This window comes from Coturnix japonica, chromosome 2 (genome assembly GCF_001577835.2).
Source record: "Coturnix japonica isolate 7356 chromosome 2, Coturnix japonica 2.1, whole genome shotgun sequence".
NCBI classification, from domain to species: domain Eukaryota; kingdom Metazoa; phylum Chordata; class Aves; order Galliformes; family Phasianidae; genus Coturnix; species Coturnix japonica.
In genome coordinates this window covers 55,730,481-55,757,907 of record NC_029517.1, presented here as the reverse complement: position 1 = coordinate 55,757,907, position 27,427 = coordinate 55,730,481, and the positions used below count along the sequence as shown (strand labels likewise).

At 35.8% G+C, this 27,427-nt stretch overlaps 1 protein-coding gene across 7 annotated transcripts in view; it reads left to right on the top strand.

The window, feature by feature from the left end:
- Window positions 1-26,871, top strand: part of CDH18 (cadherin 18) — a 450,693-nt gene extending 423,822 nt beyond the window's left edge. For 5 of the 7 annotated variants that reach the window (XM_032442471.1, XM_015854439.2, XM_032442474.1 and 2 more), the window contains 4 exons: window positions 2,873-2,994; window positions 7,597-7,714; window positions 19,741-19,992; window positions 21,544-26,871. In XM_032442471.1, the coding sequence (XP_032298362.1) occupies window positions 2,873-2,994; window positions 7,597-7,714; window positions 19,741-19,992; window positions 21,544-22,046 (995 nt within the window). In that variant the 3' untranslated portion in view covers window positions 22,047-26,871. The remainder of the gene's footprint in view (window positions 1-2,872; window positions 2,995-7,596; window positions 7,715-19,740; window positions 19,993-21,543) is intronic. The other 2 variants (XM_032442473.1, XM_032442475.1) reach the window with 1 other exon arrangement.
- Window positions 26,872-27,427: the final 556 nt, after the last annotated feature.

The following is a 27,427-nucleotide window of genomic DNA, read 5'->3' as shown; positions in this document are numbered from 1 at the left end:
ATAGCTCTTCTGAATGTATTCTTCTAACTTTTAATATTAATGTTAATTGGGAATGACAATGAGCTTCCTATCTTATCTAAATTAAGTCTTCCTTTTCTGTTTATCATTTTGATTTCCCTCCTATTCCCTTTTCATGGGAGTGGATGACTAATTTCCAAAAGTGAATGAAAATCATCATGCAAACAGTCATATTAATCAAAAAGAGAATATGAAAAAATCTGGAAAACAAAAGAAAAAAAACCCCAGGCTCTTTGACTAATATCCCAGATGAAAACACAGAAGGATATATCTCTCACTTTGTCAAAATAAACTCCAATGTTCTCAAATATTCTTTCAGCAGGAGGCTACATTACTGGTGGTTTTGAATCTAAATGTCTAAGCTAATGAATGATCTTTAGGATTCAGAGCAAATGCCCTCAAAGGCATGAAAAATCTGAGGCATTTTACAAATGACCCTTTTTTGATGGAAACATAATGTGGATAAATACAGATAGAAATAACCAGGACAGGTGAACTTTAGATACTTAATGTTTCTGCTTCTTTTTCCTTCACATGCACACACACAATTAAAAATAAAACATGCACATTAAAAGAAAAAAAAACTGTAAGACCCCATTCTTCTACTTTGTTGTGTGTGAATGATTGCTTTCGCTTTTTTTCTACTGGTAGTTTAATTTCATTGGTGAAAAACAAAATTAAGTTTGTTATCTGCAAGATGGATACTTACTCAGACTTGGGAAGATACATTGCCCCTAATTTTAAAATGTTCTCAATATATAATTCTTCTAATCAAATATAAGTGTCTTGGTACATAGTAGTAAGAACAAAAGAATGATGGATTAAGACTTGTATTTTTTTCCCCATCTTAACACAGAAAGTGTATTTTCATTGAAAAAAAATATTTTCCTTTTTCAAATGTTCTCTTTTTGAAGGCGAACTCTCAAACAACTATAGATCAAATAAGGCATTATCATTTAAACATTTTCTATTCATTGTCACTGATGGTGGATTTTCACAAGAAAACAACACAAGTCTCACAGACTGCTTTGTGTTACAACAACATGATGACATGTGAGAATGTTTGCATCAGGCTTGGGAGTGGTTTGTGTATACCTTTGTACTACTATTTCTGTATTATTTCTGAATTTCACATACATAACTCTGAAAGTAATGCCTCCTATTTATTTCCATGGAGAATGCAACTGCTGTAAAGAGTGCAATAACACTGTTTGATAGAGCAAATTCTCAGCTACAAACCACTATTTTTCAACAGTCACCACCATTAGCTGTGCATTTTTGCCAGCAATGAACAAGAGCCTGCATGCCACATTCATAAAGATCTGCACCAGCAGGGGTGGCCTACTGTTTCCCAGCTGATATGTCCACTTCATGATAGGACAGCCCAACCAAGACTGACATTGTTTTCCATGGTCTTCAAACTGTTATGGGACCTGGTGTTATCATGTTACAAGAGAAGAGTTGTTTTCCTCTTGTCCTGACTCTGGAATTTTGAGCCTTCAGGTTAGACAGCATTTTTACATAGTGATCAGAGTTGATCATTTGTCTGCTTTCCAAATAATCCAGAAGGATCACCACTTCCTATCCAAAAGAACAGTGCACATCACTTTACCTGCTGGCGGCAGCATTTTGAAATTCTTTGGTGGGAAATTCATGTCACCACTCCATGCACTGCCATTTTGACTCTAGCTCATAGTGGTGACATCGTGTCTCATCACTGATAATGATGTGATCCACTATACTGTCACCTTTCATTTGGTACTGTTCAATAGATCCTGACAGTCTTGCATACAGTGTTGTTTTTGTTCCTGTGTGAGCATTCATGGGACCCACTTGACACAAACACTGTAATATTCTAATGTTATCACCATCATTTCCATACACTGAAACCAGCTCCATAGACAATTCCCTAACTGTAATCCACCAGTGTGCATGGATAAGCTGGTGGGAACACTGTTCATTTCGTGGTATGACAGCTGTGCATGGTCATCTGGAATGTGTCTTCTATTTCACATTGCTGAAACCCACTGCCTCACTCTTCTTACATGCACTGTTTGGTCTACATAAACATTAAGTATCAATGAATATCAGTGGGTGCAATTATTTCTGCATGGAGGAATTTAGTGGTACATTCTTGCTTCATCCATACTTTCATGTCTGATGCCATTTTGTCAGACTACCTCCTATGGTACTGTCATCTGCCACATGACAACAAAATGTAATGGAATATTGGTGGGAAGGTTCTGCCTCTGCTGCCACACCGCCAACATCCACCTCTGATGTCCTGGACCAACATCATAAAATAAACAGCAGTTATGGAGCTGTCTTCCTAGTTCCTAAACTCACTGAGGGACTAAGAAAAATATATAAGGTCTTAATGTGACACTTGGATGTTAATTGAAAAATAATCAGTCGTTTCTTGCATAGAGTTTGACAGCATGCAGTAGCACCAACAGCCTTCTCCTACTCCATTTTCAGAGTATCTTGTATTTTTATTGCTATGACGTAACTGTAACTTAAGACTTACACTATGCTTTCTACTCTTTTTTTTTTTTTTCAAAACAATTAATGAAGCTCAGTAAATGTCATCTTTCATGATCTTACTGTCTAAAGTTTTGCAACTGTATCTAGTTCTCATCCAGTTGTCTTGACAAATCATGTTTTAATTGAGGATGTCACTGAATATTGAATATTACATATATAAAATGATTCATTTTTGTAAAATAATATCTACATAACGTTCAGTATTGCATAATATTGAATATATTGCTGCATAATATTGAAAATTGTATATATTATGCAATTAATCATATAAATATTGACTATATATAAATACTCTCTGTGTATTTTTCAGACAATCCTGGGCTAGTGAGCCATGTTCCAGTTGGCATTAGAATCCTGGATGTTAATGACAACCCTCCAGAGCTCGCCAGAGAGTATGACATAGTAGTCTGTGAGAATGCAAAGCCTGGTCAGGTAACTCAGTTATCTTTTTCTCACTGAGAATGAAGAATTACTTTATTTGTTAATGCTACATATGTTAAAAGTTTATTTTGGTCACATGCCATATTTCCTTCTGATTTCATTTTCATATTTCACATTTGACTCAAATTTTTAAATGTATTAGTTTGTATTTTAACTGTATTAGACTAAAGGGAGAAGACTGGAAATGAATTCAAGGTGTTTTTCTTGTTATTTCAAGAAAATACATTACAAAAACCTTAATCTTGTCATATGGAATTGGAAAAGCCACTATCCTGTAACAAATGGATGAAGCAGATTTAACAGCTCTCACCAAGTACCATGTGGGAGAAAGGTTTCAAATATAACTCAGTGGAATGACTAACATGACTGCTGTCCTCACTTTCTGTATGTTTGATTGCTCAGAAGTATTCAGATGGAAAGTCAAATGAGGGTGAACCTATCTGTGAAGTATCTTTAAAGAAAACATGCTGAAAAACTCTTCCAAAACTATGAGCAGAGGGAAGGTTGAAGTTCAGACTGAAAAACAATTATTTTCCAGCTACTGATCCATGGTTGATGGATTTCACTGTGGTCCATGGTTTGACAACTTTACCAAGCTTGTTTGTTTGTTTGCTTGTTTACAGAAGTACCTTTTTTGCGTAGAGAGTTGTTACACAGATATTCATGGCAGTAATGCATTATTACACAGGTTATAGATTGGAATTGTGAACTTGCATCATACCCATATGAGACATACTCTGATTTTTATATTCAGTATACAACTAGGCTTCAGAAGAGATTGTGATGTCCCTGGGATATTAAAAAAAACAACAACAAAACACATAAAAACAACAACAAAAAAAAACAAAAGTACCTGGCTCATGCTCAGAAGATTTTACTCTCTATTCTAAGAGGAAAATAAAGAAAAGTCAATGAATAGCAAATATTAAAGCAGAGCAAATAAACAAAGATTGCAGAATAAGACAACTTTCCGTGTGCTAGAAAATGTGTCGAGATGAATGGTTTGAATCACTACAAAGACAGTATTTATTCTGAATTATCCATCATCTGGTAAGAATGAGTAGTACAAAATATCACTAAAGAACAAATTCTGTCAGACAGTGCCAGGCACACCTACTTGTCTGATGCTTGAGGCTGGGCTGCAGCTCTGCCCTGTAGTGTATGAGTCCTTGTTCATTCTTCAGGAATTCTAAGGAGATAAGTTGCCATTAAGGACATTTGTCCTAGCACGTCTGGTTTGAATTTATTATGTGCAAAATAAACTGGTTATTTGTAATTGCCAGACTTTTTGTTTATGCCTATTTATTTTCAGGAGAGGTATCTACAGAGAGAAATCAGAGACAGAATCGATCTCCCGATTTTTATTTTTTTTTTCTCTCCAAGGCTCTATTTATTTATTTTCCAAAATAATAATAACAACATTATAATGTTATAATATTAATACTTTAAGAAATTGTACTTCAGTGGACCTCCCAAAAAGAATCTCAAAAATGTTTTTGAGAAGATGATAATTTCCACACTGAAGTGATAGGTTTTTTCTCCATTAATAGTCACTTACTCGGACTGTAAATTCTGTATCTTCAACAGCTTCCAGATGAAGCATAATAGATATTACATATTAATGTAAATGAAGCAGTCGTGATTTGATCTTAGATGAAATATGGAGTTGGAGAACCCTGAGTCCTAGAAATGCACTCATTTTCTGTATGGTTGTTAAATACAGCAAATGAAGGAGAATGAAACTTTTGAATCTTCCATCAAGTACCATTACAAAAGAAATCTTCCTTTGTTTAGAACAGGGCTCATTTTATTAATTTTAAGAAAATGAGAGCAAATAGTGGTTTTAAAAAAGTTCAAATGCTTTGTTATGGAAATTGCAGGAGTGAAATGTTTACAGTTTTCTGAATGTTTCCAAGTTCACTGCTTGTCGTGACAGAGCATGAGGTTGTTTAAATGTCTCATAGGTCTACTAGTCACATTGATGACAAAAAATAACATTATTTCTGGGTGTGTTTCAAAAGAATAATGGAAAAATTATGGTAGTAATGAAATGTAATTTCCCTGACACTGTCACTGTAAGTAACACACAAACACATGTGCACACATACACTACATTTTTCGAAATTAATGTGTATAAATGTTGTGCTGCCAAGAAGAGCTACCTTATCCTGGACACTGTTATTTCTGATAGTCAAAGGAAGTGAACCGTAGCTGGCAAGACATACTGCTGCTGTAAATTGGCTGTATGTATATTTACTTGTTTATTGATTCAGTTCTGAAAAGCATCTGAGCTGGACCAAATAGCTGCTTTATATCCTTTTCGGTTAGTTCTCCTTCATTAATGAAATTCTTTTTCTTCTGGACAACTCTTACCTTTAAAAAAATAGCACAGCCTTTCCATTTAATCTCTTCAGTTCTATCACAGAGGATTACAGAAGCTGAGTTTCTCTGTCCACATTTTTATTTTAATCAGCAGCTCTGATGAGGTTCATATTAACATCTGTCAGTAGACTAATAATTAGTTGGCCTGTTAATTAGAGAAGGGCTAGGTGTACATTTGGATGTCAAATAGATGCACATTTTTGTTCTTCACCTCTAAAAGACTGTCTTCAAAATCCTTTCCTTGGAAAAGAAAAAGCTTATTCTGAAAGACCATGGCCCTTTTTTCTGTCAAGAATTGTTCTGATGCTCTTTTGACCTGTTCCATTACACACACAGTGTCCGCTTTCCACTTGGAAAAGCATGGTTTCTATACCATTTGATGCTGTACTTTTTATATAGGTTGGTGCATTCAGAGGATAGTCAAATTTCCACATGTAAGAAAGTAGGTAGAATGTTGAGTTTTAATGTATCTTATTGATTAATTTTAGTCTAGTGGTAGTGAGGTCTTGATCAAAAGTATATTTGTTGTAAAACGATATACTCTTGAAGCCAAGTTCAGCAAACTATCCTGGAACATTTTATTTAAGAGAGGACAACAGAACAAATGTTCATCTAGTAGGCCATCAAATAAGATCTGAAAGCACATAGCTAAGTGACATATCATTCACTGATGATTACGTATGAGCATGTATGATATATGAGCAATATTTAACAATTCACATTTTTTAAGTTCTGGTCTGAGTTAATTGCAGCTGTGAATTGCATTTAACTGTATTTTTGGTATTTGAGTAATAATGGAAACTGATTGTCTTGAAAATATACTTACATTAACTCCTGTTTTTGTCTTGCTTTGCTCATAACTTTTGAACATTTAAGATATGTATCTTAGATAAATAAATATGTCTGTTTTTACATGGCAATTATTTGAATTTTATATGCATATTATCAACATTCAGTAGAAAACAACTAGCTTTTACTAAACATTTTTACCTGTATTGTCATGTCTTTGGCAAACTTCGTGATTATAGACATTTCAATGTGATCCTGTTCTGCTACAGGTCAGTAAAGAAGTACAATAAAAAATATTCTCAGCAGTTATCAGCAGTATTGTTAATTGTTTAAAGCTAGCATAATCTGTAGAATATACTATCTTGTATGCATTTAGCAGAATAATTATTGTAGTCTATTGGCTTTAAAATGTATTTGTTTTGCTTCTTGTACATGAGTGAAGGTAGAGAACTGCGTGCTGCCTTTTCATTTCAAAATAGATCAACCCTCTGGAGCCCACACTGTTTATGCTTCAGGTTCAGTCCAGACAGACTGCAGCTGAACACTGAACAGAAAAATTGTCATGAAAAGAGCCCTTCTCCCTCCCCCTTTTACATTTCCCTCAGGATATCTATCAGCTCCGTACAGCACTCTATGTGGGCTTCACTGGATATATCACAAGAACAACTTTTATTAAATTCTACTTTATCACTTGAGCTTCCAGACCCAGCATGAAAATGAAAGCAGAGTTAGAAATATTGCTTGGTCACAGATTCCAAAAGCTTAGCTCAGTTTTAGTTGAAAGTAAATTTTAAAAATCATCAGGGCTTTGGAAGGTAAAGGTCTTACCTTTCAAAAATGCCTCTCCTGTACTTAGTTGCTACATCTAATTCTGATCCTTTGGGGCAAACCAAACTATACCCAGGAGTGGCAGATGTTTTTTTATTTTCTGTTGTCTGACAATTTTATAACTGATTCTTATCCAGAATTTTAAACAGAGCTCACCATTTTCTTTAAAATATTCTTTTTCCTAACCAGTACTGAAGTACAACTCATTGTTAAGATGTCAGGCAAGATGGTGCACTGGGCAGACAATTCAGCTTCAGCCTGAGTTTAGGCTTTATAGAAATGAAACCCTAGGCAAAAGTATAACTATGAAGGTCAGTAGGAAGTAACACAGATGATAAAAATCTCCACAACAGGGTTTTTGCCTGTACCATACCTGAATGTTGGGAACTGTAGATGCTTTAGATGCATTTATCTAGCTCCTAAAACATTTCATGCTAGAAGAAACAAGCTAATGACCCAGTCATATCATCTGCTGAATTTAGCAGCAGTCAAGTAGAAAATTAAAATAAGCAAAATTTGAACATTCTACTAAGGTCAGGTAATATTGGGGTCAAGTTTAAATTTCAGCACATTCATTGTTAATTTTTATTTCAGGTAATTCAGACCATCACTGCAACTGACAAAGACAACTCTGCAAATGGGGCCAGATTCCATTTTTCTCTTGATGAAGGGCTTTCTTTGAATCCCAACTTTACTCTAAGGGATAATGAAGGTAAAACAAACACACAATTCTGTACAAAATGGATCTCTGTTTTGTCTGGAATGTATCATTTAACAGAGTAATTTCCATGCATTTCTTGACAGAAGGGGAAAATTAGTATGTCATCATCAAACTGGTTAATATCAAGGGCATGGTGTATACAGCATACTGCAAACCATGTATACAGCATACTGCAAACCATGAACAATCAGATATTCTATTTATTTCCTTTAAACATTTTAGCATTTGTTGTTCAAATATTCACAAATGATTTAAGAAAGGATTAATTAAAAAGGTGTTGACATTTTTATCTGCTTCTGGGTAGGTAGTAATGAGTGAGTTTATTGCCTTCCTTAAGGGAGGAACTAAGAATTTAAGGTGAATGAAAAGTTGAAATTCTGCTTGCATTTGTGGGTATGATACCAAGAGTAGTTCTTTCAGTGCTTCTCGAGTCATAGTCTACCTCTTCATATTCTTCCTAATAAGACGTGTCTAAAAAATGCAAAGAGTACTTTTGAGGTGCACAGTGGGTGCACCTAATAGTTGCCTTCAGAGTCACTTGGCTGAGTTTTTCTGAATGTTTCTTGCATCAAAGAACCATCTAGCCTTTCAATAAATAAAATAAAATAAAATAAAATAAAATAAAATAAAATAAAATAAAATAAAATAAAATAAAATAAAATAAAATAAACACAAGAAAAAAATCAACCATGATATTTATGTAATTGTTTCCATTTTACACTCTGTTGAAAATGAAGGTGAACTTTAAATGTTTGTCTGTTGCTTTCTCTGGATCTTTTTGGTGTAAGAACGTATTGTGTGCTTTTGTTCATATCTGTGTGTGAAAATATATGGTAGTTGGCTTTATAGTAGTTGTATTTTTGCAGTAGTACCATGGGATCCTCCCTGATATCCTATAGACACTGCACATCTATAATGACTGAGAAGCATTAGCTTCATCACTGTACAAATGAAACTGTTCCTCAAAGATATTTGGAAGAAAGAGAGACTTAATAATCTTCCTTAGAATCTGTTCCAGTGTTAAACTGTTCTTAACACAGAAAAAAAAAAAAAAAGAAATACTTCAATCTTAGAAAATTGGGTTTTGTTTCACCTACGGAGATGAAGAGTAAGTATGCATTTCTTGTAACATTTCACATAAAACTATGAGACAAACAGAAACTCCAATAATTCAGTTTCCAATTTGCATAAACTTTAATACAAAGATATTTTAGCTTTCATAACAAGAAATTTAACTTGGGAAAAAAACAGAAAACTTTAAAATTTAAGTTAAATTTTAGAGTACATTCACAATAACCAGTTATTTTCCATTCACACATGTCCCTATCTCTACGCAGAAACTGTATATCTGTTATTTTGTATTCCAGGAAATAGCTGAGAAATGATGGGCAGAAATATTTCTGATGTTTGTCAAGTTTGCTACATTATTTCTGGATTTAGTAATCCAATTATGGTTGGGATTCTAGGATTTTGTTTTGTTTTGTTTCTATAGAAATTTGCCAACAATTGCCTTAAGAGAGTTTTCAGTGTTTTGCAAAATGCTGAAAAACAAAAGCTCAACATTGCATTGAATGTGGTGGTCAGCGATAGCTTTATCTGTGAATGCAAAGCTGTATTTCTCTTGCAGACTTTTTTGAATCAGGTCATCCTCTTTTTATTTTTCAGGACAAAGGATTAATTTCACAGAAATCTCAGGAGACTTTTTCTTTCCTTACTTTTCACAACCCTAAACAACTGAATACTGCTCTGACTTTGAGCTGCCATGCATTATTGCATGAATGTTCAATTCTACTCCATTATCAGTACAGCTACAAGATCAAAAGACTCTATGGCAGTAAATTAGATCCTTACATTTTAACACATCCATGCACTTTCACTGAAATCTAGAAAAGCTACACAAGCATAACATTTCCTAATTTATCCCTACATACATGTGTCATGTCAACATACGCATGATTCAGATTAGTAGATATTAAACTGTCATTCCATACAATTGATTGTATGACTGGGTAAGGTTATCTCTCTTGAGCTTGAGCCTTTGCTCATTAAAAATTCACAGTTTTAAAGCTCCAGTCCTTGAGTACATACCCACAAAATACAGAAATTAAAACCCTTAGAGGAGGATTTAGGACTATATCAACTATGCAGTCTGTCCGAACCTAAGAATTGATTGGATCACCTTCTGGATTCTGATGGTGTTGATGATATTCATTTTAAAGGAAAAATATAGAGAAGACAAAATATGATATTTTTTCCCTGCTGACTACCTTATGCTATAGTACATTCTTTGATGCTGGCAGAAGTTTTTTGTTTTGACAGTTCAGAGAGAGAAAAAAAAAAAATTAAGAGTGTGAGCAAGAGGACAGCCAGCAATATGATGCAGTATCCATACCCATGTAAGCAAGAATAGCTATAAAATTTCTTTGCTATACAAAGAAAATGCATTAGGTTGTAATCATTCCCTGAAGTCTGCAATTTTAGAAAGCAAACCCAGGAAACATGCCTCTTTGTTTGAGAATTGTACTTATGATGGCTTTTTAATGAAAACAAGGTTGTTTACAATTTATTCTGTCCAGGGAAGTGTTGCTATTTCTACTAAAACCTGAATGGCCAAATTGTTATTTCATTTGGAAGTGCTTTTTTCCTTACTGTTTGGATGCTACATATCCGAGTTATTTGTTGTACATGTTCTCCTGACATTGTTTTTCACTATGTTACAATAGATAATTTTGAAATCCTGATCAGTTTTGTGTAATGCCTTAAATTTACAGTTTTTGCCTCATCAGAAATATCAGCTACTGCGAGTCCAGTTTAAAATTTGCCTGGGCATTATGGTGAAAGAACCTCTTCAGAACAGAACTGTTCCATTGAATTGTAGAACTGCAGTCATTTGGGTTGGAAGGGACCTATCTCCTCTGCCATGGGCAGGGATACCTTCCACTACATGAGGGTGTTCAAACCCCCAACCAGCCCAGCCTTGAACACTTTCAGGAATTGAATATTTACAACTTCTCTGGTCAACCTGTTTCAGGGCCTCACCACCCCCTGAAATTCTGAGAATTTCTTAATTATTTCCAATATAAATCTACCCTCCTTTAGTCTTAAGCTGTTAGGCCCTAACACTGTGCTCCCTCCCTGAGAGAATCTCTTCTCATCTTCCCTGTAGACCTTTCCCCCTCTAGGTACTGGAAAGCTACTATAAGGTTTCACCAGAGAGTTCTCTTCTACAGGCTGAACAATCCCAAATTTCTCAGCCTCTCTTCATAGGAGAGATGCTCCAGCCCTTCGATCATCCACATGGTCCTCCTCTGGACTCACTCCATCAGGTCTGTGTCCTTAAATCGGGGACCCTGGAGCTGAATGTGGGGTCTCAAAAGAGCAGAGTAGAGGGGGAGAACCATTTTCCTCAACAGTACTGGTAATTCTTCTCTTGATGATACAAGATACAGTTGGCCATCTGGGCTGCTCACACACACTGCTGCCTTGTGATTTTTCATTAGTGAACACCCCCAAATCCTTCTCCTCAGGGATGTTCTCTATCCATTCTCTACCCAGTCTGTATTTATGCTTGGGACCACCTCGAGTCAGGTGCAGGACATTGTACTTGGTATTCATGAGGTTCACAAGGACCCACCTCTCAAGTCTGCCCTCTGAATGGCATCCTTTCAAAGCAATGAATTTAATAATTACACTTTTTCTTTTAATCCTGAAAGAATCATAGTATTTTTTTCCAGATGGTCAAAGTATGGCTGATATATTTATCAGAATTCATTAGCTAGATGGAAAATACATGTGAGAATATTTCACTGTTATGATACTCCTATCTATTAATATATGGATGCACATGTGCACAGTCTCTCTCGCTGCCTGAATTTAAAATACATATTCTCTGTCCTTGCTTATTTTGTTGCCCACTAGAGACCTCTAGCAGAAGTTATGCCACACTTTTAAGGGAGTTAGCAAAAGATTGAGTCCCCAGAGGACAGGTCACTTTGGTGCGGGAGAGCATTTATGAATTTTACGCACTGTAAAGCAATGTTTTGCTGTTGGTATTTTTTTCACAAGATATACAGTCTATAATGGATGCTCCAATGGGTCTTGTAAATTTACTGGGAAGTAAAGGGTTTGTGCAGACTGTACAGTCTCACCCAACACTGCCAGTAAGATTTGTACATTCTTCTGCCTTTGGAAGTTTTGAATGCTATCTTCTTAAGTTAGACAAAGTTTACCTTACTTCCAAGGAAGAGCAACTCAGAATATGTAGGAATTTTTCTGCTTTCCTTTTATTTCTTCAGGACATAGGTTTCATTTCTCAAAAAATAAAATTTTTTTAAAAATGCAGTTTTGTTTTTCCCATATACCAACTTTTCTCTAAGATTTGGATTTTGGAAAATTTTGCAGTCATGGGGAATGTTCTGGAACTGAATCAAAGGTGGACTGCTTTTCTAATCCTGACTCTTCGGAAATTCCTTTTTGTTAATGTTCTGTAATATTGTGGTCACAAGTTATTTAATATCCACAGACATGAAAGATCTAGAGCACGCTGAGTTCTACAGTGTCTGTATAAGATGAAATTTGTAATGCATTCATACACCATGGCTGATGCTAATTAGTGTTTTTCCCATGTTAATGATCAAAACTTAGTGAAAAAAAGAATCAGATTTACTTTGTATGGCTATTATTTAGGAAGATCATCACACCATATCATTCTAGAGCATCTGAAGTGGCACTGAAGGTCAATTTAAACCCTACTCTTTGGTACCTAACAGAAATGGAAAACATTTATGAAATTCTCTTCTTTGTTTATATAAAAGATGTAACATTCTCTCTCAGGTTCCATAGTAATGTATATTCATACCACCCTTCAATGATATATCATCCTGTAATGAAGAGAAGCTGTAATGAAGAGAATCTGTAACTGTAGGAGAATGATGTGGAAGAGACAAATAACATCTGAGAAATTGCAAATTAGCATTATAGGTAGTAACTGCAAGCACAATCCATAGAAATCTGTCTCTATAAACAGGTTGAATGCCACCCTGGGTAGCCGTTATCACGTAGTCAACATACAGTGGTAAAAAGTTAATTTTTCCTCAGATCTATGAGCATTTTCAATCTTTCTTTGATTAAAACAAATTGGTTCCAAGATTGACCCAATAGATAAGTTAGTTCATAGTGTACAGGTTCTTCATGCCTTCCTCTTCAGTGCTGCTACCTGCTGGTGTTTTACATCTTTGAAACCAGTAAAAAACAAAAAGGAGTTATCAGTGAAGAAATGAAAAATAAATGGTATCAGTATAGTCCCTCATAAACGACTTGCATGTTCTCACTTTGGAAGTGTCTCTCATTCCAATGTATTTTGTTTGGGTTTTAATTAAATACAACTTCTTAGAACATTTATAACTGAAAATTAAAACGTCTTAATCTATTAACAAAACTTTTTAAAGTTTCTGTTTCTCTGGTGCCTGCCTGCAATATATAACATGTCAAAGGAATTCTCAAATTGTGAATAATAAATACATTTGTATTCTCTAAAGTGCTCCAGTAGTCACCTTCCTTGGTGTTATCATTGTATTTCAGCTTCTTAGATTTCCGTTTGCCTTTCTGTCTTTTCTCTGTTCAGAAGCTCAACATGAAAAGACAGAGATAATGGAAAGAGGAATGTGATAACAACAGCCTTGCCTGCAGTGTGCAGTCTGGCTTAACAAAATGCCATATCTTCAGAGTGTGAAGAGCTGCTGTTTTACAGCTATGCAGAATTTCCCATCTGTAACCTCAGATCCACTTATGTTCTAACTTGCTGTGTTTGCAAAGTAACAGCTCAAATGTGAGAAGGCTTAGTGGTCATGCACTGGGGCAGCATGCACCACAGGGAAGCAGATGATTCATTATTTCTCTACGTTGCTGTTAATTTTCCCTTAGCAGCTGGCCCATTCATCTTCAGCAAGTCCTGGTTCTTCTCCTACATACAGGAGCAAAGTTCACAGTTTAAATTTGTAAAGAAAAATAACTTTATTTCCAGGCCTAGAAGAATCGTCAGATCTGTAGTTCATCACATCCTAGTACTATTGCTGCTATCCTATACTTGTGCTCCATGTAGTTGGCGTATCTGTTTTCAGATATCAAAAGAATTTCACAATTCATAATCCTCTCTCTCATCTTTCAAACAAGTTCTGTTGATATAACAAAGTTGGTTTTGTTTGTTTGTTGGTTAATTCTCTCAGTAAGATTGACATTTATCTTCATACTGGGCTACCTTTAGCTTTCATAGTTTGTGGGAGTTTTTTCTGTGATGTCAAGACCCTTCTCATAAAAGCTGTTCTCCTACTTGCTCTCTCAATGGGTCCTCCCACGGTTTTTGATACAGAATGTAAACAATTTAATAAAAGATGAATGCTTACAACATCAGACTAGATGTCAGGATGCAGTTGGTAGTGCACTTTGGCTAAAATTTAAGGTATTTATTTAGTTACCAGAAACATTTTCTGCTCAGGAATTCTCAATTTTTCTTCTTTATATTAGTTTAGTGATGCTTTTCTTTTCAGCCTGTATTTTCATGATTGCCTTTGTAGCTACAAGGTAATACTGATTTACTCACTTTTTTTCAGATTTGTGCCTGGGAGAGTGAAGGAGAAGTTTTTGCTTTCCTGTTCAAATTTGAATATTAGACCTTCTTTGGGTACAGGCCCAGGACAATTTTCTTCCACAAATTTGGTAGAATCGTTTTGTGTATACAGATAAGGTAGCTGAACTAAAGTCTTCAGGGCTTGTAAACAGAGTAAGAAAAATAATGTAAAGCTTTAAGCAGGGATGAAATGTTATTCTTGGTAAAAACGCTTGCTTTCACCTACTGAAGTCAACAGAATAAGATGTGAGAATTTTTTTCTTCTACAGTGTGTGACATGACATGTAAATATTAATGCTTAGCTTATGGACATGGAATTAGGGAATTAAGTTTTAAGCTAAGTCCTTAAATGCATCCTTAGGTTTTTAAGGTATTAGTTCTGGATAACCTTGTTGTATGATTGTCATTTTCTCATTTGTTGCAGCTTGAAATATAATTCTTCTTAGAAATGCCACTTTTTTGAAATTGCTTTCTCTTCCTGTTGATAAGTGTGTGCCCTAAAATGTTCACATGGGAGTGCTGTGCCTCTCTAATGACTCCAGGAAAAATTCTAAGTGACCACTAGACTTTATTGTAGCAGTACTGGTGCTGAGGAGGGAAAAAAAAAGCTAAAATTGATTATTTTCTTGCAATGAAGCATAATAACACAGGCTGACTGTAAACATTGCATAGCAGTTGTCCTTGTACCTCCTCTGGACCCAGCGGTGCTTAGATTTCATTATTATGTTTTTGTTGTTGTTGTTTTGTTTTTTATGATATTGTGAATTAATATGAAAGCTGCAGCCCAACAGAGCAGTATTACCATAGCATGAAAAGAAACTACGTGCTGCAGGGTGTAGCACAGAGCTGTTTAGGGATGCTTGAGGATCCACAGGCTGTTGGAATAATTAGCGTATCCAAAAGAAAACAACAGAGATAGTGATATGTCTGGTGGACATGACATACAAGGAGCGATTGCGGTCCTCTGGTTTGCTCAGCGCAGAGCAGAGGAGCTGAGGAGCTGAGGGGAGCCCTCACGGCAGCTTCAGCTCCTCACATGGAGCGAGGGGCAGTGCTGAGCTCTGCTCTGTGTGACAGCTACAGGGCCCGAGGGAACGGCATGGAGCTGTGCCAGGGGAGGGGCAGCTGGGGGTTAGGAAATGGTTCTTCACCTTTTCTTTTTTTCACCACGAGGCAAACTGGTGCACTCATGTCCATGAGTGCACTCATGTCCATCATGTTTCATGTGCCTGCTGTACACCTTCCCTGGTGTACGCGATTGCCTCAGGCTGGGTTTTATGTGAGAGACTGTTGGCCCAAACAATAGCATCCCAGGGAGAGTGCTGAAATTCGGCACTGTGAATGATCACTTTTCTGAGATCTCACTCACTCCCCAGCCTTGTTTTGTTTGTCTGCAAAGCACAGAAGATTATCATGGTTCAGCGTGGTTCAGCCTAGTTTCTGTGATGAGCAGATGTAGGGACCCACTGACCCATCCATGCCCAGGGAAAGGGTGTGGGGAAGGGAAAAAGTAGGGAGATGGGCCTGGACAAATAATAATGGAGGCAATGAGCTAAGAAAAAATAAATAAATAAATAAATAAATAATAATAATAATGGTAATAAATAAGTTACTAAATATAGTAGCAGAATGTCAGAAAACGGAGTGTAATACAATATTATTGGAATTGAAGATAATAAATGAAATAAAATGAAAGTTTCCAAAACCAAAGTCAGTACTCTAATGCCATGGGTGAAAACAGCCAGGGAGCAGAGAGGGGAAGTCTTGTGTCTTCCAGTCTGTTTTATCTTTCCCTCCAAATGGAAAACAGAAATGGAAAAATAAAGTCTTCTGGGAATTATAGTTCATTCTTCTCTTCTGAGGCCATGTGACCAGAACTCACAAAGAAGTATACAGACAATCATCGGAACGGCAGCATTAACTCTTATCTCCCCATGCACTGCACGATTTCATGATGTGGAATACTGATTAAAAACCATGAAACCATGACAGAGATTAAAATAAATAAATAAATACATGGACTTAATAGAGAGGAGCAACTCTGCTAATAAGCTAATAAGGTGCATTTCAAGGAAGGAAGCAAATATAAATTGTATACTGAACAACCAGAATGTTTTAAAAGTCATTTGTACATATGAGGAAGATGACAATGAAGAGTTTCTTTCTGAATACAGAAAAGCAGAAGCAGTAATCATTGCATCATGTGTATAAAGAATATGTTACTTTATTTTCATGCAAAATATGCATTCATTTGAAATTCCTTGTTAATCACAAATTTATGTGTTGTTTTGTTTTGTTTTTTTCTGCTCTTGGGCTGTGTCCAGAGCCTAATCTGCCACTGCTTTGGCAGCTGACAGACCAACCAACTGAAGGTCATTTTGTATTCTGTTTGAACTGTGGAAGACTTTTATCCACGCCTCCAGCGCTATTAGGGAAGCTGGGACTGACAGTCTGGGCATTAAAAAAAAAATAAAAATGGAGAAGGTGGCAAATGGGTAAGATATTATTAATAATAATAATTTAAAAAAAAAAAAAATTTTTTTGCAACATTATGTAGTAATATGTTGAAAGAGCTTACTTTGCTCTCCGATGTTACCATTATATGTCCTGAAAATTTAAAGGCCATGTAGTTGATCTACCTGCAGTCTGTGCTCCATAACATCATGTGGTTTTTTTTCAGACGCACTTTAAAATATGTCAGTTTGATTGCTCAGGTACAGCATTTAATCAAAAAATAAAACATACTTGTACCAAAGAACAAGTTAGTTCAATTTTCTTAAATTAGATTTTTCTTCATATTTTAAAATTAAATCAGAAAAGCCAAGCAAGACCTCTCCGGGTGGGCACAGACTGTAATTATGGACTGAAGATGACTTCTCACTCTGCTTTAGGGAAGAATTTTCTTTATAAAATAAATGCGGTCTGCGTCTTGGTGTTATCAAATTTGATTTCTTCCTTCAATTGACTCATTTATAAAACAGAACAATTCACTCCCTGGTCTAGGTGGAGAATAATTTGGAAATCATTTATGTCTTAGCAACATGATAATTAAAAATTTCAACATTACTGAGAACATCAGAACATATTGAATAAGGTTTCATAGGACCAGGTTAAGCAATGTGGAGTAGTGTTAAAGTTTAACAGAATGTTTATGAGACACATTTCTACATATCTTAAGTTTTTGGTTATGCAGGATTCCCTTTCATAACCCTGTTTTAAAAGCAATTTACCTTTTTTTCTCATCAACTCTGTGTTGGAAATCTTCTGCTCACTATTGAAAATATTTTTATTATTGCACGTGAATGTATCAAAGATATTTTATAAACTTGCAAATATCATTTATTTCCATAGTCTGGTGGTCTTGCGCTGTATGTGGTTTTTTCAGGTGACAGAATTATCTGTCCATACTATCTTGGCTTAAATAGGGTTTTGTAAATGAAATGAGTGTGAATGACACTGTATATGGCTGGTGCCATGCCTCTAAGGAGTAAGTGGGCATGAAGCTCAAGTTTCAGTGCTCAGAAGTGTGTCGTGACATGACAAAGTTGAATAGGACCATAAGGTGTACTGAAAACAGATGATAAATGAATAGAAATAATATTTTACTCCAACTGCAAATGAGAACAAAACTTAATGAGTTTGTAACATAGTCACCATATTGAAGATTTGCAAGAATTAGGGAAGATGGAGAAGAGAGCTAATCAGGTTCAATGCGGGAGAATTTGATATTGTGCAGTTTTCGGGTCAACAGCCTAGCTCCTTTGTGACCATGGGTAATTCCTACTTCATACGTATTTCTTAAGTGAAAGCAGTTACCAAATATATTATGACATTGTGCCTGAGGCTACACTAACAGATATTATCAGTACTATTACTTGGTGATACACCAAAATAAAATGTGGAGAGGCAACTTAAAATTAATGCCTTAGAGTTTGGTACAGACCTTGACAGTTGATGTGGTATGAAGCATAATTGTATATATGTATAAAGTATAAATAAATACTAAAGTATACCTTGCACCCAATGTAGATGGAAACTAACTCCTCTGTTCAAATACCTGTGCAGAAAATAAGCAGTCCCGTGACTGTGCCACACTAGATGTGTTGTCATGCTATATTTTCACAAAGTGCCACAGGCTTCATTTTTTCATAATTCATGGGAAACACATTTAGTGCTGTATCTACAGTGGTAAGGAAAAATAAGTTTTCTGTGTCCGTTTTTGTTTGGTTTTGTAATAGGAAGAAAAATCCAGAAAACATTTTTTTGCACTTATCACCTCTTCGCTATTTTTTAAAAACCTTTAAAACCACTGGGAATCCACATCATGTGCAAGCAGCATGAGAGGAGAGCTCTTTTCTTCCAGCCTCTCTTCCTGCTTCTTGGTCATGATTTCTCTTTGGATCGTCTCATGCTTTCAATATCTAAGTCACTAATTTTGTTTGCTTTATTTGCAGACTCTTGTTGAAGGACCCATACTTTTAAAGTGGTGGCCGCTAAACCAAAATGAAATATTACATGTTTGAAATTAAGATATAACTGTATATTATCATACCATTTCTTCCCCTGAATTCTCTTTATGCTCTTTGCATTTCTTAAACTTGAAGAAATGTGGGTGGCAGTTTACCATCCTAATTTGTGCTCATAAATGCTCTTGCAGTGCGCATGTAGTAAGCTTAAGTATTCTCACTAACTGTAATACATGCCAAATAAACATAACAGTGACAAAATTTTGCATCACTTTCTCTCTACTATCCTTATTTACATTATATCTTCATCAGTTTAAAATACCTAGTGTCTGCAATCTCTGCCACTCCCCTTTCCCTTCCCTTCCACCTCTCTCTTCTTCCTGATATCCCTGCTGCAGGAGTCCTTTCAGATATTTTCTGAAAGTTCATCTATACAATCTGTCACAAAACTTAACATATGAAAATTTAATTTTAACTTTTAGTAGAGACATTTAAACATTATTTTGAGAATCAAAAGGACTTCCTGTTGTGGAAAAATTCCACAACAGAGATTTGCAGGATTCCAGGTATTCACATTTGTGAGTGTCTATTATAGAACCAACAGTATATCAGGATTCATATCATGATTCAAAAACTTGCAACCCGCGTTCAAAATGTTTGTCAAAATCCACTTTGACTTAAAGGCACAAACTTAAATAAAGCTTACTTATTTATTTCTTGTTACTTGTTCCTGCTTCTTCTTTTTCCTCTTTTGACCAGCAATGGTATTCACTCAATTTTAATCTAGATCGTGCATTTTCACAGATTATGATTGTGGAATATTAAAATGCCCGGTGCTTCTGCTGGATGGGAAATCCAATATTAATCTGAATTCAATAATATTTTTCATTTTGCTTCTGATTCTGTTCTTTTTTGTGATATTGTAGATAACACAGCCAGTATCCTGACAAGACGAAGGAGATACAGTCGAACCACTCAAGATATCTATTACCTCCCAATTTTGATTTCTGATGGTGGAGTGCCCCCTCTCAGCAGCAGCAGTACTCTCACTGTTCGAGTTTGTGCATGTGAGAGAGATGGACGTGTGAGAACTTGCCATGCTGAAGCTTTCCTCTCCTCAGCTGGCTTGAGCACAGGAGCTTTAATTGCAATCCTGCTCTGCGTTGTCATTCTTCTTGGTAAGTCATTTTCAGTATTAAGTACTGCCATCTTCTGCTGGCTCTCTGAATGTGACGGGGAAGAAATGTTTAATATGATATGTTTTTGAACCAGAAGCTGCCTGGTAGTAGGAGGTAATTAGAAACATATAGCTGTGATTAGAGGGGAAAGGTTCAGCTAAAATTAATAGAAAAAAAAAAAAAAGCCTTTAAAGCACATTCATGAATATCTGGAATCCACTCGAAATAGTTTTTCAGGGGTTATCAAGTAATTAGTGCTGCAGATCATTTTTTCTATAATTTGAAAAGATTTCAAAAAACCACTGGCTAATTCCATGCCTAGAACAGTGCAAAAAAACCCACCAAAAGCGATAGAAAAGAGATGATGAAGAACACTTTTTGAAATGCATTACACTGTAAGACACACCATTAGCACTGTACAAAAGCCATTAATTACCTTTGTAGGATAAGCTGATAGCAATGCACAACATACTCCTTGGGGGCAAGGGACACATGAGATAATACGATGGCTCCATTAGATAAATGTCCTTGCAAGTGCATTTTCTTTCCACATTTATTTTTTTTTCTTTTCCTGCTCAGGCCAATTAGAATGTTACGCATTAGTTAATATATATATATTCTTTCTGTGGCAGAGGCAAAACTTGCTGGTTACTTATCTCTGTAATACTCATCTATTCAGGTGCCTCTCTGCATTCTGACAGAGCTGGAAAAGAAATAGTAGGAATTGAATTGTGACTCACATAAGACATATTGAGGATTTATTTTCTGAAGATTCTACGTTTTCTAAAAGTGCACCTTACTTCAGAACTTCCTTCTGGGAAAAAGAAAATATATATATGTATTTGAAATGTATAGCAATACATTTGGTTTTTAATATTTTATCACACAAGATTGAATATTCATAAGAGAAAAAATAAAGCTTGTATATTTTAATGAGGTGTTTATGCTGAATATTAGTCTTAATGAAGCTCTGAAAGCCTTTAACAATGCATCTGAAAAATGACAGCCTTAGTTATTTGTTTCTCATCTAACTGCTAGTATATTATTCATTTTTGTGTCCTATATGAGATCCCTAATAATCTTAACAATTGGATTTAATTACTGGCTCAAGAAATCCTAGAAATTCCTTCAAAGTAAATAGGAGTGTGTCCTATACAGGCCCTTTGGAAGACCAGGCTGTATTGGAAGTTTGTACTTTTACCTTAGGATTATTAATTTTCTCCTTAATTGTTTATTTGTTGCTTTTTGGCATGTTCATGTGTCAAAACTGAGCTGTGTAAAATTTGTGAGTGCTTTCTGGGCCTACAGTAATCTGTCTTTATTTAATTTCATATAACGTTACACAACAAAGGTACTGCTCACTTAGGGACTGTAAGTAGGCTCGTTTACAAATTGGGTATGTGCCTGATCTTATGATACTCCAGTTCAAGGCCAGCTTAATAACATCAGAATACAAATATTAGCCTAAGTCATGACTTAGTAGCTACTGTTTCTGTAGTATGTATCTGTTTACTTCAACTGTAAACTTCAAACCTAATCTAATATCTGCAGTTTTCTCTTTAGCAATTGTGGTCCTTTTCATCACCCTAAGACGTAGCAAGAAGGAGCCTTTGATCATTTCAGAAGAAGATGTCCGAGAAAATGTTGTGACATATGATGATGAGGGCGGTGGAGAAGAAGACACAGAAGCATTTGATATCACAGCACTACGTAATCCATCAGCTGCAGAAGAGCTAAAGTATCGGAGGGATGTCCGCCCTGAAGTTAAGCCTGCACCCAGGCATCATCCCTCTTCAAGCCTTGACAGTATAAATGTTCAGGAGTTCATTAAACAAAGACTTGCAGAGGCTGATCTGGACCCCAGCGTGCCCCCATATGACTCCTTACAGACATATGCCTATGAGGGTCATAGATCAGAAGCTGGATCTATCAGCTCTCTGGATTCAGTCACGACACAGTCTGACCAGGATTATAATTACCTTGGAGACTGGGGGCCTGAGTTCAAGAAGCTAGCTGAACTCTATGGGGAAATAGAATCAGAAAGAACAACTTAGCTGTAATTCCCAGAACAGAGAAGTTCCTAAACAGCTGGAGATAGAACGACAGTGTGGTAACAGCAAATGAATACAGTACTTGGAACTGAGCAAGTTGTACACAGTTACTGTAGAACAAGTGCCCTTTTCATATTTGAAACTGGGTTCTCCAATTGGAAGAAAGTAAAATTTTGAAAAATACAGAAAAAAGAAGCAGTTGTCCCTTGTGTATATTTTTAATTGCTCAATAAAGTCTGTGGTACTGTATCAGTAACAGTACCTAAAGTAAAGCTGGACAATGACACTTCTATTGCAATATGCTTAACGTCTCCGAGCTACAGTACATTTCTGATCATGCCTGTTTAGGAACATAGCTAATGGAAGAGTAAATCATTTGCAGATGGTTTTGAGGTTGCCTTGCTAGCTGTGCCCTAGGCCTTGTGATCCCAATGTGAGGTAGCTAATGGGGTTTACAATCAGTGTGAGAAGTCCTAGGAGTCATTTTCCTTTAACAGCAGGAATAATCCACACCTGTCCTCTAAAATAAATGGTCCTTTGATGGTTTAATCTATTTGAATTAGCCGGTTGCAATGTGAAAATGTCATTTCATTATGTCCCTCATGATCTTTTTATCTCTAACCAGCTAGCAGAGGGAGAGCATCATTAGCTGCCAGTGCAAACACAGCTCTAGACCATAACCCCAGACCCACTCCAGAAGAAGTGTTGTTTTCAGTGTATGTGCTTTTTGTCTTTTCATGGGAACATCATTCATGTAAATGAATCTGAAGTACTCTTTATACAGCAAAGAAGATAAAGCATAGGTTCTTTCAGTAAAAACAAGAATGACAGCACAATAAAGTATGCAGGTGTTCAGTTCACTGTGCTTCACTTATGGCAATAGACGGAGCTTTTGAAGTCTTTTGCTGGTCCTAATCCAGGAGCTGTAACAGTCACTTTATGACAGAGTTCTTGATCATAATGTGTCTATTTTTGTATGTGTCTAATAGCAAAATATTGCTGCTGGTAAGACACTGGGATAGAGACAGCTTAAACAAGGAGATGAAAATGATTATGATTGTTTTCTTCTTAGTTCATTACATAGATATTTGATTTGTCTTAGAGTAATTTCTGTGTAAGCAGAACAAACTCTTTTTCTCACTGTTTCAGACATAATGGGAAGATAAACAAGGAAGTGGAGGGTGAAAGAAATGTGTCATTTTGGATTTCTTACAGATGAAATAAATTGGTCTTTTATGTTATTTATTTATTTATCTATCTATCTATTTATTTATTTATTTATTGCAGAACTTGCTCTTTAGACTTCTTACTGTCTATAAGATCTGTTTCCTTTTGGTTTGTTTGAAGCTTTAATCTTTTGTTTCTCTGTCTTCTGATAATATGTCTTCTGATAATGTGAGAGGACAAGAACATAGTATCCCATGTAGGATTTTGATTGAATAGGTTCACTATCTACTGAAGTCTTCTGCTTTTAAAGTGATTGGAGCTCTACTTAGAGATGTGGGCTTTTACAATATGCATTTCATAGAGAAACTGTTCAGGACAGAAGCTATGTACTCTCTGTCTACTTTGGAGAGATTCAGATTGGCAGAGAAAGAATTGCCTACAATCATAGAATCATTTAACTTCAAAAAGACCTACAACATCATCAGGTTAGGTGTTGTCACCTAACAAAGCAAGTCCACCACTAAACCCCGTTCCTAAGTAACATACCCACATGTCTCTTAAATAGCTGTGGGAATGGTGGCTCCACCACCTCCTTGAGCAGCCCCTAGCAATGTCTATCTATCCTTACCATGAATAAATTTCTCCTAGCATCCAATCTAAACCTCCTCTGATGCAACCTGGGACTGTTGACTCATGTCCTCTCACTTTTCACCTGAGAAAAGAGACCAACACCCTCCTCACTGCAACTTCCTTTCAGGTAGCTGTAGAGAGCAATGAGGTCTCCCATCAGCCTCCTTCAGGCTAGGCAGCCCCAGTACCCTCAGCCACTCTTCATAATTCTGTTTTCTGTGCCCTTCACCATCTTCTCTGCACTTTTCTGAATGTATTTCAATTCTTGCTCGTCCGAGCAGAGTCTATCTTTACACTGACCTACTACGAGCCACACTAGTGAACCATTTAGTTCTTTACAGTCTAAGTAGGTAAATTCTGTCCAATTTTTTATCAGTCCCACTTTGAGAATTTTTACTTCTTACAATACACTTCTTACCAGTAAGCTGTTGATGGCTTTTGGTTTACACAGCCTTCTGGAGAAATAAGCTTTGAAAGAAACTTCTCAAAAACTGATATATATATTAGTCGCAGTTACTTCCAGAGTTGTTTTGTTAACACACTGTTTTCATTTCAATTTGAAAATTGTACTGTTTCTATCAACAACAAAATTCACAAACCAGTTTAGAGGGGAAAAAACTCCCAGCCCTAAGAAGTCCTACTGATGATTTGAGAGTAGTTTTGTAATTTTGTTTTATAATTTCTACCAAATACAGAATCTTCTAGTAATACTTTTACTGAAGGCATCCTCACTGCAGAATACAGTTTAACAGCTGCTTTGAAGCAGTGACCTTTGTACATAAGCAGAGAATGCTTTATGTATCTTTATTGAGGGTAGAGATAGGATGTGTTTCAGTTTCATCCCAAATAAAGCGACTAGAAGTGCAAGTTTTTTTTATGAGGATACATTTTCTTTTGATTTAGATTGCATACACTTTCTCTGACTTCTCAGTTTTTATACGGTATGATTAGAGTGCTAAGAAGAAAATCTTTAAACAGTGGTAGTATCATGATTCATAATAGTTTGTACTGCTTGTATATTAGAGCAGCATTCATTGTTGTACAATAGTTTTGAGGGCCAGTGTTGGTTATCTATTTGGCTGTTCCTGCTTACCCTACATCAAAGCAGGGGAAATCAAATGCGTATTTTGCTTAAAGTAGTACTCCAGTCATTGTTTTGTTTTTGTTTACTTTATAGAACATTCAGGTTAAAGCCAAGAGAAGTTAAGTGTGGCAACACAAACAGTCACTCTTTATGCTCATGTTCTGATTAAGTTAATGAAAAGAGGAGGTTGTATCTCACAGAATTAAGAATCCTTTTCACCATTCCTGGTGCTCTCTTGCTGCTATACAACATGTACATTTTACCCAAAGCCCCGGGGGTTCTGAATCATTTAAAATTCTGCAGGGTTATTGAGACTGTACTTCAGCAATGCTGCAGTGTGTCATGTTTGGTTTGCCCTATCCAGAGTGATCACCAAATGTGCTTTTCTGTCATGATATGTCCGCATGCTTGCTAGGCTTACTGTTTTTTACTCAAATGCACATTGCTGTGTCGTGTTATTTGCATGACAAATAGCAGAATACTGAATCATCAGGGCTACAGAAGCAGACCTCACAATGCAAAAAAGAACATATTTTCAGATTTATTTCCCTTATCCCACAGAATTTTCCTTTGATCTTTTGTGTCCTATGAACAAATTTAAAATGCATTTGAGAGTTTCTATGTTCACATTGATTAAACTGAAATAAAACTGTGTTCCATGGAAGGTACAGTCATTTTGTAGCGTTGCCAATTTAAATTCAGTGTAAATTCAGTGACAGTATTGTGGGAAAATCTTACCAGGATTATGTTTTAAGTCTGATTGTATGGATTTTGCTTAAAGCTTTCATAGACCCTTTGTATACTCATGCTCTCAGATATGTTCCCATTACCCTAAATAGTAATCCTGTTGTCAGCGAACAACTAAACGCTGATAACTGCCAGTTTTATTTAAGCTGGAAGATGCATGGTAACATTAAATGGCACATAGAAAGGGATGCTTAAGAGATTTGAGATGTAGAATTTTAATTCTGCAACAGCTATTGAAATAATCATGCACTTACACTCAATTATTTTGTCACATTACCTCAAATAAATTCTTGTAACAGAGGGGGCACATATTATGCTGTAAAGGATGTCTTATCTGAGAAAATGGTCCTACTCGTGTAGGAAATGTGCTGTATGTACAATACATTGTAAACCCAAAAAGAGTAAAAGTGTGATTTAATGCATTTTAAAGAAGAGTTGTAATTCAGCAGGTTTCAAATTAAGATTCAGAGACTGAAAACAGTTTGTTTGTCAGTGTTATCATTTATTCCATAAACACTGAAAACTGTAAAAGTCTAAAGTAATTTCACTGTTATGCACTTTATGTTCTGCATTTCTTTGTAGAAAATCAAAATATTTGTAAACTTTTTTTCTTTTTTTGCTGTTGTTTTCAAGCTCTAATCGATGCAGTTATTTCAATTGCAAATAATGTGAGAAAATGTCTATGTGAATATTCTCACTGGTGTTTAAAAGGAATTGCAAAATTTCTGTGCTCTAAGCCTTTGTAAAGTCATCTTTTTAGAAAAAAAAAAATACAAGTCTTGGACCGGTCTGGAGTTAACCAAACTCATAGACTCACATGAAAGTAACATTCTATACATGGAGGAGAGTATGAAATTATGCTGCCTAAGGTAACTCTGTGAATTATAAAGTGCTAAGACCTTGTACTTGCAGTACATATAAATGGCACGGTGCATTCTAAGGAACATTTGGAGCGTGTTGCAAGTATTGGGCCATCCTTATTTTTCCAAAGTCTCCAAAATATATATTTTTTTTAACAAAAGAGTAATGTAAAGTATACCTCCTTATGCAAGTGTTACTGATAGAAATTGTTACATTCTCCTTTAATAAACAAAAGGGACAAAACCTTTTATTCGTATTTTTCAAATAAAATATGCTCTTTGCTATGGTGATGGGTTATTGTATTCCACATCACAATTAAAATGGGTTATTTTGTCTTCACGCCTGTATTTTATATTCACCAAAGAATCAGAACTATCAAAAGGTACTCTGTCTATAAGAATGAGCAGCGATATACAGCAGTATTAATGGGGTCAGGGCCAGAAACAGTATGGTAACTTTAAATAGATTTTAATGCCTGGTAAAGTCACTCATTTGTGCCACTATTTCAAAAACTGTCTTACATGATTATCGCTACAGATGAGTAGGGAGAGACAGCCACCACAAGATACTCTGCAACAGACTGAAGTGTAACTGCTAAATGGTTCATTACTTTTACTTGTGGCAACTATTACACTCCAACCATCACTGTCCTGAAACTAAAATACAGCATTATGGGAGGAATAAATTATCTACATGAGTGAGTTAGGGAATTGCGCATCTATGAAACCAGATTGGTGGTAACAGCCAGAGTTATTATCCTAAGTTGACACAGAATAGAAGATAAAAAAACATGCAAGGATAATCCCAATGATCAGTCAAAAGAAATAGCCATGTACAGGAATCGCTCATTCTTTCTCAAGTGAATTAACAGGCTTTACAAATTACATCCTAGAAA